At 38.7% G+C, this 15,725-nt stretch overlaps 1 protein-coding gene across 2 annotated transcripts in view; it reads right to left on the reverse strand.

Annotated features, from left to right (window-relative positions):
* Positions 1-15,725, reverse strand: part of znf827 (zinc finger protein 827) — an 86,947-nt gene that overhangs the window by 14,843 nt on the left and 56,379 nt on the right. For both annotated transcript variants that reach the window (XM_087807790.1, XM_087807781.1), the window contains exons 6-10: positions 15,141-15,374; positions 9,936-9,987; positions 9,755-9,849; positions 3,801-3,938; positions 863-1,037 (exon numbers count right to left, since the gene is read on the reverse strand). In XM_087807790.1, coding sequence (XP_087663916.1) covers positions 863-1,037; positions 3,801-3,938; positions 9,755-9,849; positions 9,936-9,987; positions 15,141-15,374 — 694 coding nt within the window. The remainder of the gene's footprint in view (positions 1-862; positions 1,038-3,800; positions 3,939-9,754; positions 9,850-9,935; positions 9,988-15,140; positions 15,375-15,725) is intronic.

The raw sequence follows: 15,725 nt of genomic DNA on the forward strand, positions 1-15,725 counted from the left end.
TTCAGGGGTCGACACAGCGAATCAACCTCCTGTAAAAAAGTTTTTTTAAATGCCTATTATTTCAGTATATTTTGGCTCGACGTGTACACGACATCCAAGCTCTCTACAGCCTCGTGTGGACACTATATGAATTGCGGCTTTTTGCACAGCAAAAGTATTAAAAATTGGTCTTGAATCAACAAAATCATTTAATTTTGAAGCATAAAACCTGTTGAAAGTCTAGACTTCATGAAGGTCATACTTTTTTCCTGCCCACCAACACCATGTCACGTGTATCGTTGTCTACCTGAGGACTGGGATGTTTATAGCAATCTTCATTTAATTCACTTTATGTGAAAGTCAGAAAAAAAAGGTTATTTTTACTCAAATACTTTGCGTAGATGAACCAAAGAAGTCCTCAAATCGTGTCTCCTTCTGAAGCCAGCGAGCTTAGCTAAGTGCGACCGCGGGAAAAGACAGAATAAGCTCCGAGCCTGGCTCCGGAAATGTATCACAGTTTGCCTCCTGGCAGCCGCCGAGCGCCGCCGCTAAGAAGTTTCGCTATCATGACGGCGAGATTGGCATCGGTCTGAGGAGTGACCACATCCCGCCAGCACAACACGGAAGCACATAAAACCAGAGAAGCGACGACATCTTTAACCCTGGCGTGGATTAAACTAACAAGATATAACATGTTCATCGGTGAACCTTAGAGAAATCCGGCGACCGAGTCCAGAGGATCGGCAAACCTCTCTCGGTCGGGGAGAGAATTATGGCGAAAAAAATAACCTGGATTAAAATCACTTTTTGGTGAAATTAAATCAATGCGACGCGGCGCTAATCGCTCTTTTGGCGTGTTGGGGAGCGATGATGAGATCATTACCTGTAGTAGTAGGGGCAGTTCTTGCGCTCGCCGGGGTCCGCAGCTGTGATGGCGCTGACAATCTGCTCAGCATCTGTGTTGACCAGCTTGACAGAGTGGACGGTCAAGTGCTGATTGAGGTTCGCCCTGCACTTGGCTGCGTAAGGACAGAGGTGACACTTGTACTTCCTCTCCTCTGCAACGGGAAAAAACAAGAGACACGCTTAACACCACTTTTCTCTCTCTCTCTTGTCACTGTTGTGTTATTATTTTTCTCCTCGAAAATCATTCTTCACCACCTGCAGCGGAACATCTTCAAATGTTCATCAAAACCAAACCTGATGAGGATGAAAAGACCAAAAAAAATGATGTTTTAATAGTTATAAAAGCACAAAGTTTAATATCTTAAAAGGGCACATGACCTTGTTTTTTATTTTTTATTAATAACTTGCCATCAATAAATGAGTATCTATTGCAGGGGTGGGCAATTGTAGTTCTTCAAGGGCCACATTCAATTCATTACATTCTGTGAATGTTGTTAGGGGCCGTCAAGCAAAAAGAAAGACAAAAAAATCCATAAAGAACATTCGTCATTAGGCCGACATTTATTAAGCTAAATAAGATACAATTTTATTCATGTATATACGAGTTTTTCTCAAAACATTTCTTCAGCTAACTTATAAAAAACGTTTTGAGGGATTAATATATACTCGAAAAATTACACACAAAAAGTAAAATTAGTGTTATGTTGAAATGTAAATGAATAATAAATACTAAATACATTTGTTAATGCATTTATACATGATATACTTCAAGGTCTGATCTATTGTGTGTATCATGTGACTAACCGTTCTTTTAGGCATTCCATGTTTCTTTCGGTTTTTGTCAGTATAATGTCATAACTGATGATGTCAAAACTGAAGTAGTTATTGGTCTTTAATTAAACTTTCATGAGATATTTTTTTATCAAACAAGACTGACACATGGATTTTTTTTTTTAACACAACTGTCAAAGTAAGTAGCAGACGAGGAGAGAGGACGACAGATGATGATGGTAACTTCAGCACCTCAAGAAAATCCATTCACGGTTTACGAGTAGTACTTCCTATTTCTTTGAGACGAGAATACTTTATTGGACAGGTTCAATTCCCACCTTGCTCTTTAAAACTGTGCTGATGTTTAGCGACGCTTTGCGTTTAAAATATCGTCGTAAATTCTATCGACCTCTATTGTACTCAGCAGTACAAAACCCTCTTTTCATTGAAATATATACATTAGAAAATGTGATTAAGCCCCGCCCACTTAAACCTCTTTGTTTTTCTGGAGATTAAATCTTATTTAATAGATCATGTTTGTCTCCACCTCCAAGGGACTCGTTGTCTAAACAAAGCGGGGCGTGATTACAGCTGGCTGGAGGAGGATTGAAGCCATTATTACGTCATAATGAACTTGGCCTTCGTAACCTCTTGTTCGCTGAGATTTCAGACGGGGGAGAACTTTATAAAGTAAAAAGTTCAAATCATGACGATCGACTTCCTGAATCTTGGGAGAGGAAGACTTCAACATTTGTGAATGAGTCAGTAGAGTTGAACTTTTCACATTAGTTGCCCTTTAAATATGAGATAATCGCTCGCAATTTACTCGTCATCTTTTAGAATTTTCACAATTAAATTGCTTCAAATTACTTCAATGTTCTAGACACTGCTTTTCAAAACGTTCCCTTACAGCCCAAAAAACTCTTTTTTTTTTATAACCAAGGATTCGACAGGATTTCGACAGTTATTTCTGCCTCTGATGCATCAGTGCCCAGTTCTACTCATGCATTGTAAGAGTGTAAATCTAATATTTGTGTGCAAAGCATTTCAACAACAAATCGGTGCAACCGTTTGATAAATCAACGTTAAACTCTGACAGTCTTAAGTGAGTTGAGATGTACGAACGAACAACACCGGGTCCGTGTCTGATGGAGGACCTTGACCCCGAGCTTCGGCGCCGAGCGACACTGGTAGGAGCACGGACACACACTACCTTCATTTCCACACCAAAATAGCGCACACATGCTTACACACTGCATTTTGCCCCAAGGAGATGAAGCCAGCAACCTTTATGTCGACAGGGAAACCAAAAAGACCATCACACTGACATATGCCCCCGCGTCTGCTCTCTGTGGTGTGGCCAAGCTGTTCACAGTCAGCATGTTCAGATGGTGTGTGTGTGTGTGTGTGTGTGTGACGTTAAAAACAACACATACATGGGAGGGGTTGAACTCAAGTATATTTGGGGGTACATTTCTGCCCAATATTGTGATACTGGAAAAGCGTTTCCATAATGCACCGTCCGTACCGTTGCAGGTGTTGGACGATAGTTTGTGAACTAATAAAGTTTTACCTTACCTTAGTTCATATTTTCCTGTTTTTTGCCTTAAGAACGCTTTTGTGAACTTGTTCATTTAGGAGTGAATGTCTCAAGCTTTCGGTTCATCTTTGTCGAGATGGTTGCCCGATGTCCACTATTGTATTTTAATCATATCAATTAGTTTATATACATTTTATTTATTATATTCTATACTGTAATGTTACAACGCATACAATTCCTCTGTTTTTACAATAATGACAATACATGTAAAATAGTTTCTGATACGACTATGAAATCTGATGAATATGTTTCATGTTAAATACTGACTTTGGTAATATGAAGGCTTTGGCAAAGCATTTTATAGCAAAATATAGAAAAAAGAACTATGAACTAGTTCATTCTTGGAGCTGTGAACTTTTGAAAAATGCCAATCCAGAACTATGAACTGAACTAGTTCATTTTAAATCACTGACCGTCACACTGGGTCAACGAGACGATCCAGCAAGACTCATCTCTTTAAAGGAAGGTTAATCCGGGGTTTGGCTTCGTTATTTACTTACTGATGAAGTCAAAGAGGAAACATCGGGTTTGCAGCTTCAATTACCTGTGTGTAAAGAAAGGTGCCGCGACAGAGTCTGTTGCCTTCCAAACACTTTCCCACACACAGGGCACGGGAAGAGCTGCTCACTTAGCCTCCACTGAGAAATCCCGTTTCCTGGTTCATCCTCCTCTTTTTCCGAATCTGAAGAGTTGAAAAAAAGAAAAAAAAAGATGAGATTCAAGTACAAAAAGTTAGTGTCAAATTCAATCAGAGTGGAGGCAAAAAAAGGTTCAAGCTTAAGGCCTGGGATTTTATTTGATTTAAACCCTGCTCAAAAACTTTTGCTGTGGATGATAAGAACCATAGATTCACACATAACATAGTAATATTTGTACTGCAAACAACCACGTGTCGATGAATTTGCTCGTAGTATTTCAACTGGTTCCCTTAAGCTCCGGAAATCAAAAGAACCTCAGCACTATATGGTCTTTTTTCTTTCAAATATTTGGCTTGTGCTACATGTTACCATTGTTCTTTTCTGGTTTAAACTTTGATAGAGTGTGCTTAAAATAAATATATAAATATATATAATAAATAATAATACCGTATGTATGCAATAACGTTTACCTATCCATCCATCCATCCATCCATCTAAATTCTGCAACACCAGAGGCTAGTACACAGACAACACTACAAATAAATCCTTGTTCCTACAGTATCACAATATATCGTATCTTTGCCTCTGTATCGTGATACAATTGTATCGCCAGATACTTGCTAATAAACCCCTAATAGTAAGTCTTGTGACTATAACGAATGAAGGACCAAAAATGATTCATTCATTCATTTTCTATGCCGTTTATTCCCTGATTGCTTGCGGGGGGCTGGACCCGGGGGGACACCCTGGACAGGACGCCAGTCTGTCGCAGGGGAACACAAAGACACACAACCATTCACACATACCTAAAGACAATTTGCCCCGAGTCCCCAAGACCAAAAAATAATTTAAAACATAATTTAGGCAAAAGGGCAAAAGCTCGCTTGATCTTGATTTTCACTAACAATTGTAAGAAATTAGGTCGACAAAAAGAAAACGATTGGCAACATTTAGACAAATTAAAAAACGGCAAATCCATTTTAAGATGGTTTAACAATCAAAGCAGGTGATTTTTTTTATTTATTCCTATATAAACCGTTCTGTGGTGCTTTAATAGAAAATATATAAACTCAACCAGACTTTCCTTTCCATATGTGTTCTATATGCACAAAAAATAAATATAACATCAATGCATGTTTAAAGTATGCTCTATCCCATAATATCTTACACTGTTATCTGTCACTGTTACTTGTGTAAATGTCTTCAGATTTAAAGTGTTTTTTAGTGTGTGTGTTGTTATGAAGTCACACAAAGAGGAGTCTGTCGAAGGAAGCGACTCACAATTGAGATGCTGCAACATTTCTTATAAAAACTTAAAAGCCTATTTCACAGCAACATTCACCATAACACTCCTGCAAAAATTGGGAGACCCAGGTAGTGACATATGCCGGTGATCCACACAACACCTCCCTCAGTCTTTGATGTCGAGAAAAAAAATGGCACAACCACTATTTATAACCACTACAAGTGACTGGATTACAGCAGATTGCAGCTCAGGCTTGTACCTGCCAAGAAAAAGTGTTTGACCATTATTGGCATGTGGTTCAAGGCTTTCCTAAACACTGAGAAATAAATTGCGGAATCGGGGACATTTATATACGTCTTATCTGGACGACTTAATTAATATGTTGTTTTTTTTTATAATAAGCTTAATTTGTCGCCCCTTAAATCTCCTCGCCAGACGTAAGAAAGATGACGACTCAATTTTCCTCAATAGTTTTCTCCCTCAATCCAAAAGAAAAGTAGCAGAACGTTTTCCCAATTTATAATTACTTGCTTTATATTTCGGAGGATTTTTCTTAACATATTGTTCATTATAGTATAATTACATAAACATAAATATTAACTGAACAATGCACAAATCAAGATTTCTTTTTTTAAATATACATTTTCTTGAGCGCGGCAAGGCGGTGATATAAAAGCATAAGAAAACGATAATTAATAATAAGAATAAAATGAGACAAAACAAAGGAAAATAATGGTACGTCTCTGTATATGCTCATCTGTACTCATGGTCTTTTCCACTGGCAAATGTAAACGCTGCAAGAGGGAGGTGTAAAGTACTGAGCGTTAAGTGCAATGTTCTTCATGTGAAGTGCAATGTTCTACACGTAATCCTGCCAAGTTGAGTTCCTTGATATCAACACAAACTCCGCAGTCGTGTCGGTGCGGCGTGTGATATCGCGTGGGTTAATTTGTGAACCCACAGGAATGAAAACCTGCCTGCTACCATTTGACAGATGCTCCTTGTTTGGCCTGCGGGTGGCAGACACTGTAAGTGGATTCTTAATGTCAACAGAAATCACAAGTTCTTCGCTGTGAAGCCTGCAGCTCCTCACTGTACATCAGCGGTGCGCTCCTTTCATCCTTCACTTGATGGAAAAGGAGGAGGAAAAAAAAAACAAAAAAAAACGCTGCGAGATATTTTAATTGAATCTTCCCCTCGTATTTCATTTTTATTATTATTGGAAGTAAAAGTAAGGTTTGTGAAGAAGTCGATTCATTCAGGACATCATTCTAAAGCGAGTTTTATTTGACTGAAACATGTATTGATATTGTTGGTGGAGATTAAAAAGGTCTTGATCACGTTATATTCGTTCATACAGTATTAATTCGGCTGTAAATATTACATTATTATTTATTACTCGATTTAAAAGAAATACAAGACAAGACTAGTAAAAGAACTAAACAGCTCCACCTCTTGTCACCCCTCAGTCGAGCCTCTTTAGGGTGACACATCCTTAATAAGTCAAGTCACGACCGCAGACTAGTTGATCTGCTGGACCTGATCGAGATCTTATCCCTATAAACAACATCAAGATGCATAAGAGCTGCATCTACTAGAGTTGTCTTCTTCACCGCTGACCTGAACATTCAGGACGTGCAGGATTTTTGTCTTGATATGTATTATTGTTTTTTTATTCAAGTGTTTATTCGACCTCTATTGTACTCAGCAGTACAAAACTCTCTTTTCATTGAAATATATACATTAGAAAATGTGATTAAGCCCCGCCCACTTAAACCTCTTTGTTTTTCTGGAGATTAAATCTTATTTAATAGATCATGTTTGTCTCCACCTCCAAGGGACTCGTCTAAACAAAGCAGGGCGTGGGACAGAGGACAGATGATCAAGTTTCATCTGGATTTAGGAAGGTTAGGATCTTCTAGTGGGGCTTCAAACTGCTGCCAGTTTCAGGACCAACAAAAACAAAAAGGAAAACACAGAATTAAACAGAAAAACTAAAAGAAATCAGCTTTAACGTAAGATTCTGTGGTGGCTTCCAATAGTCAAGGATCCTGGTGGTTAGAGAACTTCGTTGAAACAACACAATTCTTCAATGGTTTTAGACTGTGATTTTAGATGTGAATGAGGTGGAGGTTTACTAGTTGACAGAAATAAACTTCTGCACAATACAATTCAATATTCTCTGATCCTGAGAAAATCACTGGAGCCTAAAAATGGATTGTGAAGTAGCGACAGGAAACAATCCTGTTTTCATAGTCGCTTGTATCGTGAAAAATCTATGAACTCGGTGTCTGAGGATCAAACTCTAGTTGCAAAAATGTTCCTTCAAGTGGACCAGAACTGGACTCCGACTACATCCTCATCTATTTCCTTTTCCACCCCGAATACCTCTCCTCTATGGCTCGTTTCCAAAAACCCGACTCTGTGAAAGACTAAGCCCATAAAGGCATTAACTTGTTCCCGATTCTCGCGAGAGGGAAAAGAGGGGTGTCGAGGTCAACCAAGGTGAGGGTGAGCCAGTCGGCACGAGCTGGAGGCTGCAGCCGAACAAACACGTCGATGATTAAGCCAATTAGGGCGTGGCGGAGGTCTGGACGTGGGTAATGGTTTAATTAGGGCTGTGAGGACCGAAGACACGAAAACAACAAACATTCAAGGCTCGACACCGTCGAGGATGAACGTGGCCAGCCGCAGATGTCGTAATCTTCTCTGCGGTTTTTGTAAAAACAGACTTTTTCCCACAAGGTAGGTTGGTTTTCATGACCAGAATAGGGCAAAAGACGTTTAGTCAGGGTCAAGAATAAATATATATATTCTTTTTAGCTAAAATGACTTTGAAAACAAAATGAATTTAGCGATCTATATAAAATAGGTTTTACACTGTCTGATGCATTTTTTCCCCTGAAGAAATGTTCTGTCTTGGACGATATAAACACTCTTTCTCAAGCACACAGCGGAAGACTTTAAAAAGATCTAGAAAACTCAAGAAAAAAAAGACCATCACATCTAAGGACTAGTCTCAGGGTTAAGATTTTACTAAGAGTAAATCGTGAAGGGTTACTGATCAAGACTAGATTGTTTTTTGCACAAAATCAAAATACAATACAGCTATACATAATGTACAACATAATCACTAGAGTAATAATTAAAAAAAATATACATATATTATGTACTTATTTATTATTAAAACAAATATATATATATATATATATATATATATATATATATATATATATTTTTTAAAACAACACAATACTGATGTTTAATATGTATTGTTTTTTTATTAATAATATTTTCAGTAATTAAAACATAAATAAAATACCGGTACTGCATGCATTACCTTAAAGTATTCTTATATACTTAATTGAATATTGTTTTGATTGTTTAAGCGCTTTGTGACCCTGGTCTGGAAAAGCGCTATACAAATAAAAATTACTTACTTATTATTAATAATTAAAAAGACAATATACATTTTCATTTACGTATTATTATAAGAAAACACAAGACATGACTGATATGTACAATGTATTCTTCTTTTCTCAATATTTTCATTGATAAATAAATAAATAATTAAATAAAGATGTCACTCTGGTTTCACTGCAACTTGTGATGATATCAAACAATGTTTGATGTTTTCCAACCTCCAGGACTGGACCTTAGATTTAACGACTGGTCGGGAGCGACTTACTGAAGAGCTCCGTAATCATTCTCTTCTTTTTCTCAACTGTAGATTCATGTGACGGAGACTGTGTAGCTCAGGGGGAAAATTAGTATTAAAAGAACAAAGACTAAAACTTCAAAGAGTGAAGTCTTCACTCTTAAATATATATATTTTTTGTTTAACTCAATGTATATAATATGGAATAATACAGGGTGATCAAATTAAAACAATACTTATATCAGAGATGAAATAACGGTTACGCCCTGCAGAGGATCATACTGTTGAAGTTCTGAAATGTGAATGATCTAATAGCACTCAGTCCGAGCCTCAGCAGGAGAGGAATGGACTTGAAAAAAAAAAGATTGATTCTGACCTTCGCATTCAGCGCCGCCATAAATTAACCAGCAACATTGCTTAGTCAAAAGAAAACCAGTGGAAACACTGGAGAGAAAAGTGTGTCAATGCACCCACAGGAGGAGATAAAGAAGAGCAAAACTACAGTAAAAGAGAGAGCAGCAGAGGTCGAATGTAATGCTTAAACACACGAGGGAAAGAGGGGGTGGGCGAGGCGAATTAACTTTCAGGACACTCTTTGACACCCAGAAGCCAATCAGATTTTCATTAACTGGCAAAGGGACAGGCGAAGCTGGCGCAAGCTAATTAACCTCAGGATCTCTGTGCCAAAGTAATGTGAAGGGAAGGTCCGCGATGCCAGGAGTTGAAGAGGAGGAGGAGGAGGAGACGTGGGATGCCCTGGTCAGGAGGCCTCCAGGTCAGAGAGGAGCAGAACCCAGGTCGAAATCAAGCAAAATGGGGTCGAGCGAAAAAAAAATTGCGATTCGTCCTTGAAGCTTCACGTGGTTCATCAGAAACTCTCTCTAACCTTTGAAAAAAACGGTTCGCTTCTGACAGCGATTGATACAACTTTAAAGAGCCCATCAAAGGATCCTCACCATGAAACCTGGTGGACGAGCTAGCTTCGGCCGGAGACAAGCTTTTGGAGCGCGAGTTGAAAGGTGATTGTCTGAAGCAGTCGTCCAAGAAAGGACTGAAACACAGAAACGTCAAACGTAAGACACACTATCCCGGCAATCAAACCCAACAGATTGTGACAAACAAACGGAGATGCCTCACCTGTTAATCCCCACCATGTTGTCCTTGTGGTTGTTTGCTTTGCTGACTTTTTCTGTATGGGAACAAAAAAAAAGAAGAGAAAAACACTTTAAAAAGTGATAAAGATCTAAATGTTTAACTATAAATTGTATGTTACATGAGCTGGTCATTCAAATCACCGTCTAAGCGACAAAACTGTCAGCACTATTTGTATAATTATTTACGTTTCCAGACAGATTTTTTTGTCTTTTGACAGATTATATTTACAGGTTTTCTCTCTTCAAGACGACTCTCTTAATTTCTGCCTGTGTGACTTAATATCGTCTCTTCTTCTTCCGTCTCAGTTCCACTTAAAGTTCTTCCGATCCAGTTCCACAATCACCCGCACAGGACCCTTAATCTGGCCCCTTCAAGGGCCGACTCGCAAAGAAATGTAACAGCTTAAAAGTTTACAACCCAGATCTAATATATTCACAAATGACCGTCTCTCATTGAAAGTTAATTAGGATCACTTTAACCTAATCTACTTTAATAATTACTCTGGATTGCGATAGTTTTATGATGACTCGTGGATTATGAAACCAACTTTTGAGTGTCTTCCCCCCCCCCCCCCCTCTTAAAAATGTCATTTTCCAAGAAGCTGTTTTTACCACCAGAGACCACCTAACATAACGCATCAAACCTTTCCTAAAATCAATAGTGTGATTTGTTGGAACATTGGTTTTTGTTTGATGTCCCCATTTTTTGTAGCCTCGAAAGTCTACGATCGATAAACGCTCCTTGTTTTCTTCCTTTTATCGATAATTTTAACGTCAGCTAAAAGCACATTTTTGTTTGGGCTTATACAGTGATGTTAAGAAAAATAGATAATATCATAAACTAGATGAAATTGATCTAATATATAGATATATACCACACATTTTTACAGACAAAACCAGTTCGGTGACTTTAACTTTAACATACTTTTACGCTTCTTTCAAAAGCTGACCACTCTGCAAGACGACCAGAACCAGAACCTGCAGGGGAAGGTTCCGCTCTGACATTTGTAACGATGAGAGGCGGATACATAAATTAAAAAAAAAAAAGTTTTTTTTGTTTGTGACAAAATGTTGTAAAATGTGTTCTTATTATTTCACTCCGCCATCAAACCCACTGACGCCCTGTTCTGTCACTTCTTTTAATGTCCTGTGAGTTTCAAACCGACTGAGAGCAGGTGCTATTTCAGTCGCTGTTTTGTGATTTGATGTCAAAATCCATAAAAGAGCTCAGTATTTTACAAAATAGGCTAAATGAAGGCTTTGATCGCCCTCACTGTTCTCATCTGGCAAGATGACAGACTGTCGTGTAGCTTTTTCTGCACAAAAAAAAGAGGAAAGGACTGACAAGAACGCAGCAGTCAAGTGGTAAAGCTCATGTCTAACATCAGGGATCACGATGCCACTTTTTACTAATACGACGCTTCATTTAAAATGCTTTGTTTGAAACGTCTTTGATGGCAACCTCTACTTTTGTCCGCCAGTGAAAATGTTTGCTGAAGAACGCAGACATAAGCTGCACCGTCGGAACCTTTTTCAGTTTTTAGCAGCGTATTCTAGAACTATTTGGTTTTAGTAACTATCCCCTGGACAGAGTGGGTGTTTTCATGGACATAGGACTCGTGATCTCAAAGACAGAGTACTATTGAGTATCTTAAGGACCCAGTCAAAGAGCTAAAGCTTCTAGAAACAGTCGGATTTCATACAAAGAGCTAATAATGTTTTTCAAAAAGTGCAATAGCAAAAAAATGTGTGCTTCTTCATCAGTTAAGTTTCATTACCTTCAAATTAGTTCAGGGGAAATGATATACTTGGACAGTTGTGAGGGGTCTTGAAGCAGAAAGAAAGCAATGGGGAATAAGCTAGATACAATGGTCAATCTTAAAAGCACAAAAGCAACTTGTAAATAAAGCTAAATAGTCTAGAGTTCTCATTTTATTGGAAGTACATCTTTTATTTTAAGAAATATGAAAAAAGCACCAAATGTTTTTTCAATAGTCATACCAGTTATTTCAAGAGGCTAAAAACAAATTACTTTATTAAGTGTTATGAATGTTATTATTATTACTATTAAAAGAGTTATAAATAAAACAAATAAATGCAAAATTAGTGTAGAGTTACATTTCTACATAAGTCAATCTACTACATTCTGACCTCATTATGGCTCCATAAATATATTGCATATTACATAAATATAAATATCAAATATATTACTTTGTCCATGCTACAATTTGATAAGGAGCCACACAGAAAACAATTACCTAATTTATGTTTTATTTTTTAATTCTATTTCCATTTCTAGCCCAGAGCTCCTGCTGATTCACCGTTAAGATTTGATGTATTTTTTACCCATGTACAAATATATAAAAATAAAGATTAAACGGGTCTTAGGTGTAAATAAGGTTGGGCGTTAACAGCTGGTCAACTCAGTGGTAGCACATATTCCTACACAGACAAACACCAAACAGGAAAATAATACAAAGAGATTGGCGTGTACCATTAGAATCACCAGGAAATGTGCAGAAGCTCTGGTGTAAAAGTTATTTTGTAGGAACAAAGTTAGCCCAGAGGGCTCTTGCTATGACTAGTATGTCAGTTGCTTTGCTTTAGTGCTCACATTTTGACAGGGTAGTGCTGTCTCAAATCAAACTCTGTCGCTACACACCAACAGGAAATGACTCGACAGCTTCCTCTTCTACTACTTTTTAATGCTGATTCTAACCAGCCGTTGGAACACTATCGCCAACACTTGACAGCGCTTTACTCCAATAGAAACAACTTATTAAGTTGTGTTTCATTGTGTTATTGTTCGGTTGTTAATGTTTCCTAGAGACATTTACGCTGGTACCTGCTCTGAAGACTCACCATTTAACATCCTCTACGTCACTAAGATGGCCGCCGTCACGGTTGGAAAGTGTCCGTCGATTCAAACTTTCTGACAATTCGAGTGCTCATTGCGCACTACATTTTGTGATTTGGGACACACTGCAAGTGTAACTAGTAAGTGTGGTTTACGCCACATAAAAAAATGTGACTTCTACTATCAGGGTTTCATCAGAAACACAAATCAGCTAAACCCCTAGTACGCTCTACGATACTTCATTACAAGTACAAGTAGCTGAATGAACTCCCGTAGAAGAACTCACATTTCCCCGATCGTTAAAACTCTTCACTGGCTTCCAGTTTCTTTCAGGATCAACTTTAAAATTCTGGTTCTTACTTTCAGATCTATTCATGGTCAGACTCCTCCTTACATCACTGATCTGATCCAGACTTACACCCCAGCTCGGGCTCTGAGGTCTGTGGATCAGAATCTACTGATGGTTCCTGAACACGGTTCAGGACCAGAGGAGAGAAGTCCTTCCAGACTGTTGCTCCTACGCTTTGGAACGATCTTCCTCTGTGTTTGATGATCTACTGACTCCTTCAAGAAACATCTTAAGACGTTTTTATTTGTTCAGGCTTTTCCTTGATTTTCAGTAACTCCTGTTGTGTTATCAGTTTTATCTTGACCTTTAAAGTATATACTTTATTGAATATTGTTTTGATTGTTTAAGCGCTTTGTGACCCTGGTCTGGAAAAGCGCTATATAAATAAAACATACTTACTAACAAGGATCTCGGGTCCTGAGCTAAAATACGTCAATCAAAATGCTCATTATGTAGGTTGTTATTACGCAGCGAGGCTCAAGCTGAATCACTGGGTGTGTTGTTCTTCTCTCTTTTCTCAAGTAGAAGAACGTAAATGAAATTCAAAGCTGCAACAATCCCGTGGTTGAGAGCGACCTTGGTACAGTTGTGTCTCTGAGGTCTTGCTGCTCTGGGTAATTTATATTGATTGCTTATTGTGTGACGGCAGCACACTCCGTTTCAGTGCCACTCACGTACAATCTCAATCCCATGGGTTCGACTGTCGCAGTGGCCCGAGGTAGCGACGCTTCGTGCCCTCCCTGGGTGGGCATGTATGTAGCATACCCCCAAAAAACTGCCCTTCTCCAACCCTCTTCCTCGACTGCCCTCCTCCCCTCTATCCTAAACTCCCCTCTTTATTACACCACTTGCCAAGGACAGAGGTCTCTTTCCATGTTACCATGGAGATACAGCATGGGAGAAATGCAAAGAGAGGACGAGGGAGGGGAAGGAAGAGAGTGGGGGGACGTGTGCAACCAAGTGTGCTTGAGCCAGCATGTCTGAAAACGAGTCGAGGGATCGACGGAATTAAGGGGAAAGCAAAGGGAGAAAGGGAGGGGGGTCTGTGCGGATACTACTCCCTACAGGGCGTCTTGGTGTGTAAAGGTGTTACTCTTTAGGATGGAGGAAGTATTGGGAGAAAATGATCGGCGTCTTAACCGAGTATCATCTGTAGCATCGTCACCTCCAGGGCCAGGTCGGCTAAATGAAAATCCTAAACATAGAAAAGCAGCATTTTGGGGGTATAGAATGAAAACAGTGGCCGATAGTGAAAGACTAGCATTGACAAGGTTTTGCACGAAAACAATAGAAAGTAGTTGCTGTACTAGCTTACCTTTACGATAGCTACGAAATTGTACCAAAATCAAGATGTGGAAAGTGGACGAAAAGATGCTGCCTTTGGAGTCAGACTGAATGACCTCGCAGTTGCAATTGATCACGGCTTTGAACTCAATAGATTTATGTGTTTTTTTTCTTGGAGGAACGTTTTGAGCTCAGGTATCCATTGGCGAAGGTTGTTTTGAGATTCTTTTTCATATTAACATATTTTCCATTTTTACCGAGCCCGTTTAATTATTTGATCAAAAATCTTGTTTATTAGAGCAACACTTCAGCTCCACTCAATGAAAAAAATATATAATTACAGCACTTACTCTGATACAATTATTAATTAAAAGTACCTTTGGCTGGTAAAACGTATCCGCCAACAAAAACCTTGATATAATATGATTATATTGGAAAAAAAACTTTCAAGCGCTTTCAAGGGCTCTCTTTTGTTTAGTTATGATTATAAAAGAGAAATAAAGAAACAGAAATTGACCTGTTTAATGTACTTAAAATGGTTCAATAAAGAAATGATGCTGCACTACAGAGGTTAAAGGACGCAAGTTGGACAGGACTATATATATATATATATATATATATATATGCACTATAAAAAGGTTAAGCAAAATAAAACATATGTGCCTGCAGTTGACTCTGTTTACGTCGCACAAACCCACCTGACAATTTAAAGAGTAGTTCCGAGGCCATTTTGACGGAAATGTCCTGGGAGAAGAGGTCTTTCTGGGGATGCGCCGACGGCTCTGTCATCGGCTCAATCTTCTCGTTGGCCCCTAAAGTGCTGAAGGGCAGCAGGTGAGGAGTGGAGGGAGTGACTTCTGAAGGCGCTGGATCCACCTCCATCGGCTCAGGCTTTACTGTGACCTTCTGGTACTGGGCTCCTTTGTTGTTCTCTGCAGAGGAAAGAAGGGAATCAAGCCATTAGTGGGGGGCAGTCGTAATGTGCCAGAGACAGAAAAATATAATTCATGTACAACAGCTACTCAAAATATACCTTTGCTGTGTCTCAAATCGCATACTTGCGTACTCAAAGTTAGTATTTTTAGTGCGTAAGTGCGTCTCAATTCTTCTAAAACGCCCACAAAACTGAATATGGTTCGATGGACACTAACCACTCTAAACAGCTCCATCTTAGTGACGTTTTAAACGGAAGTTACGTCATATATATATACATATATATTCATATATTTACAGGTGCATTTTCAGCAGCAGTAGGAGGATAAACACGTTTTCGGTGCTGATAC

This window comes from Callionymus lyra, chromosome 1, assembly GCF_982586985.1.
Source record: "Callionymus lyra chromosome 1, fCalLyr1.hap1.1, whole genome shotgun sequence".
In the NCBI taxonomy this organism is placed as follows: Eukaryota; Metazoa; Chordata; class Actinopteri; order Syngnathiformes; family Callionymidae; genus Callionymus; species Callionymus lyra.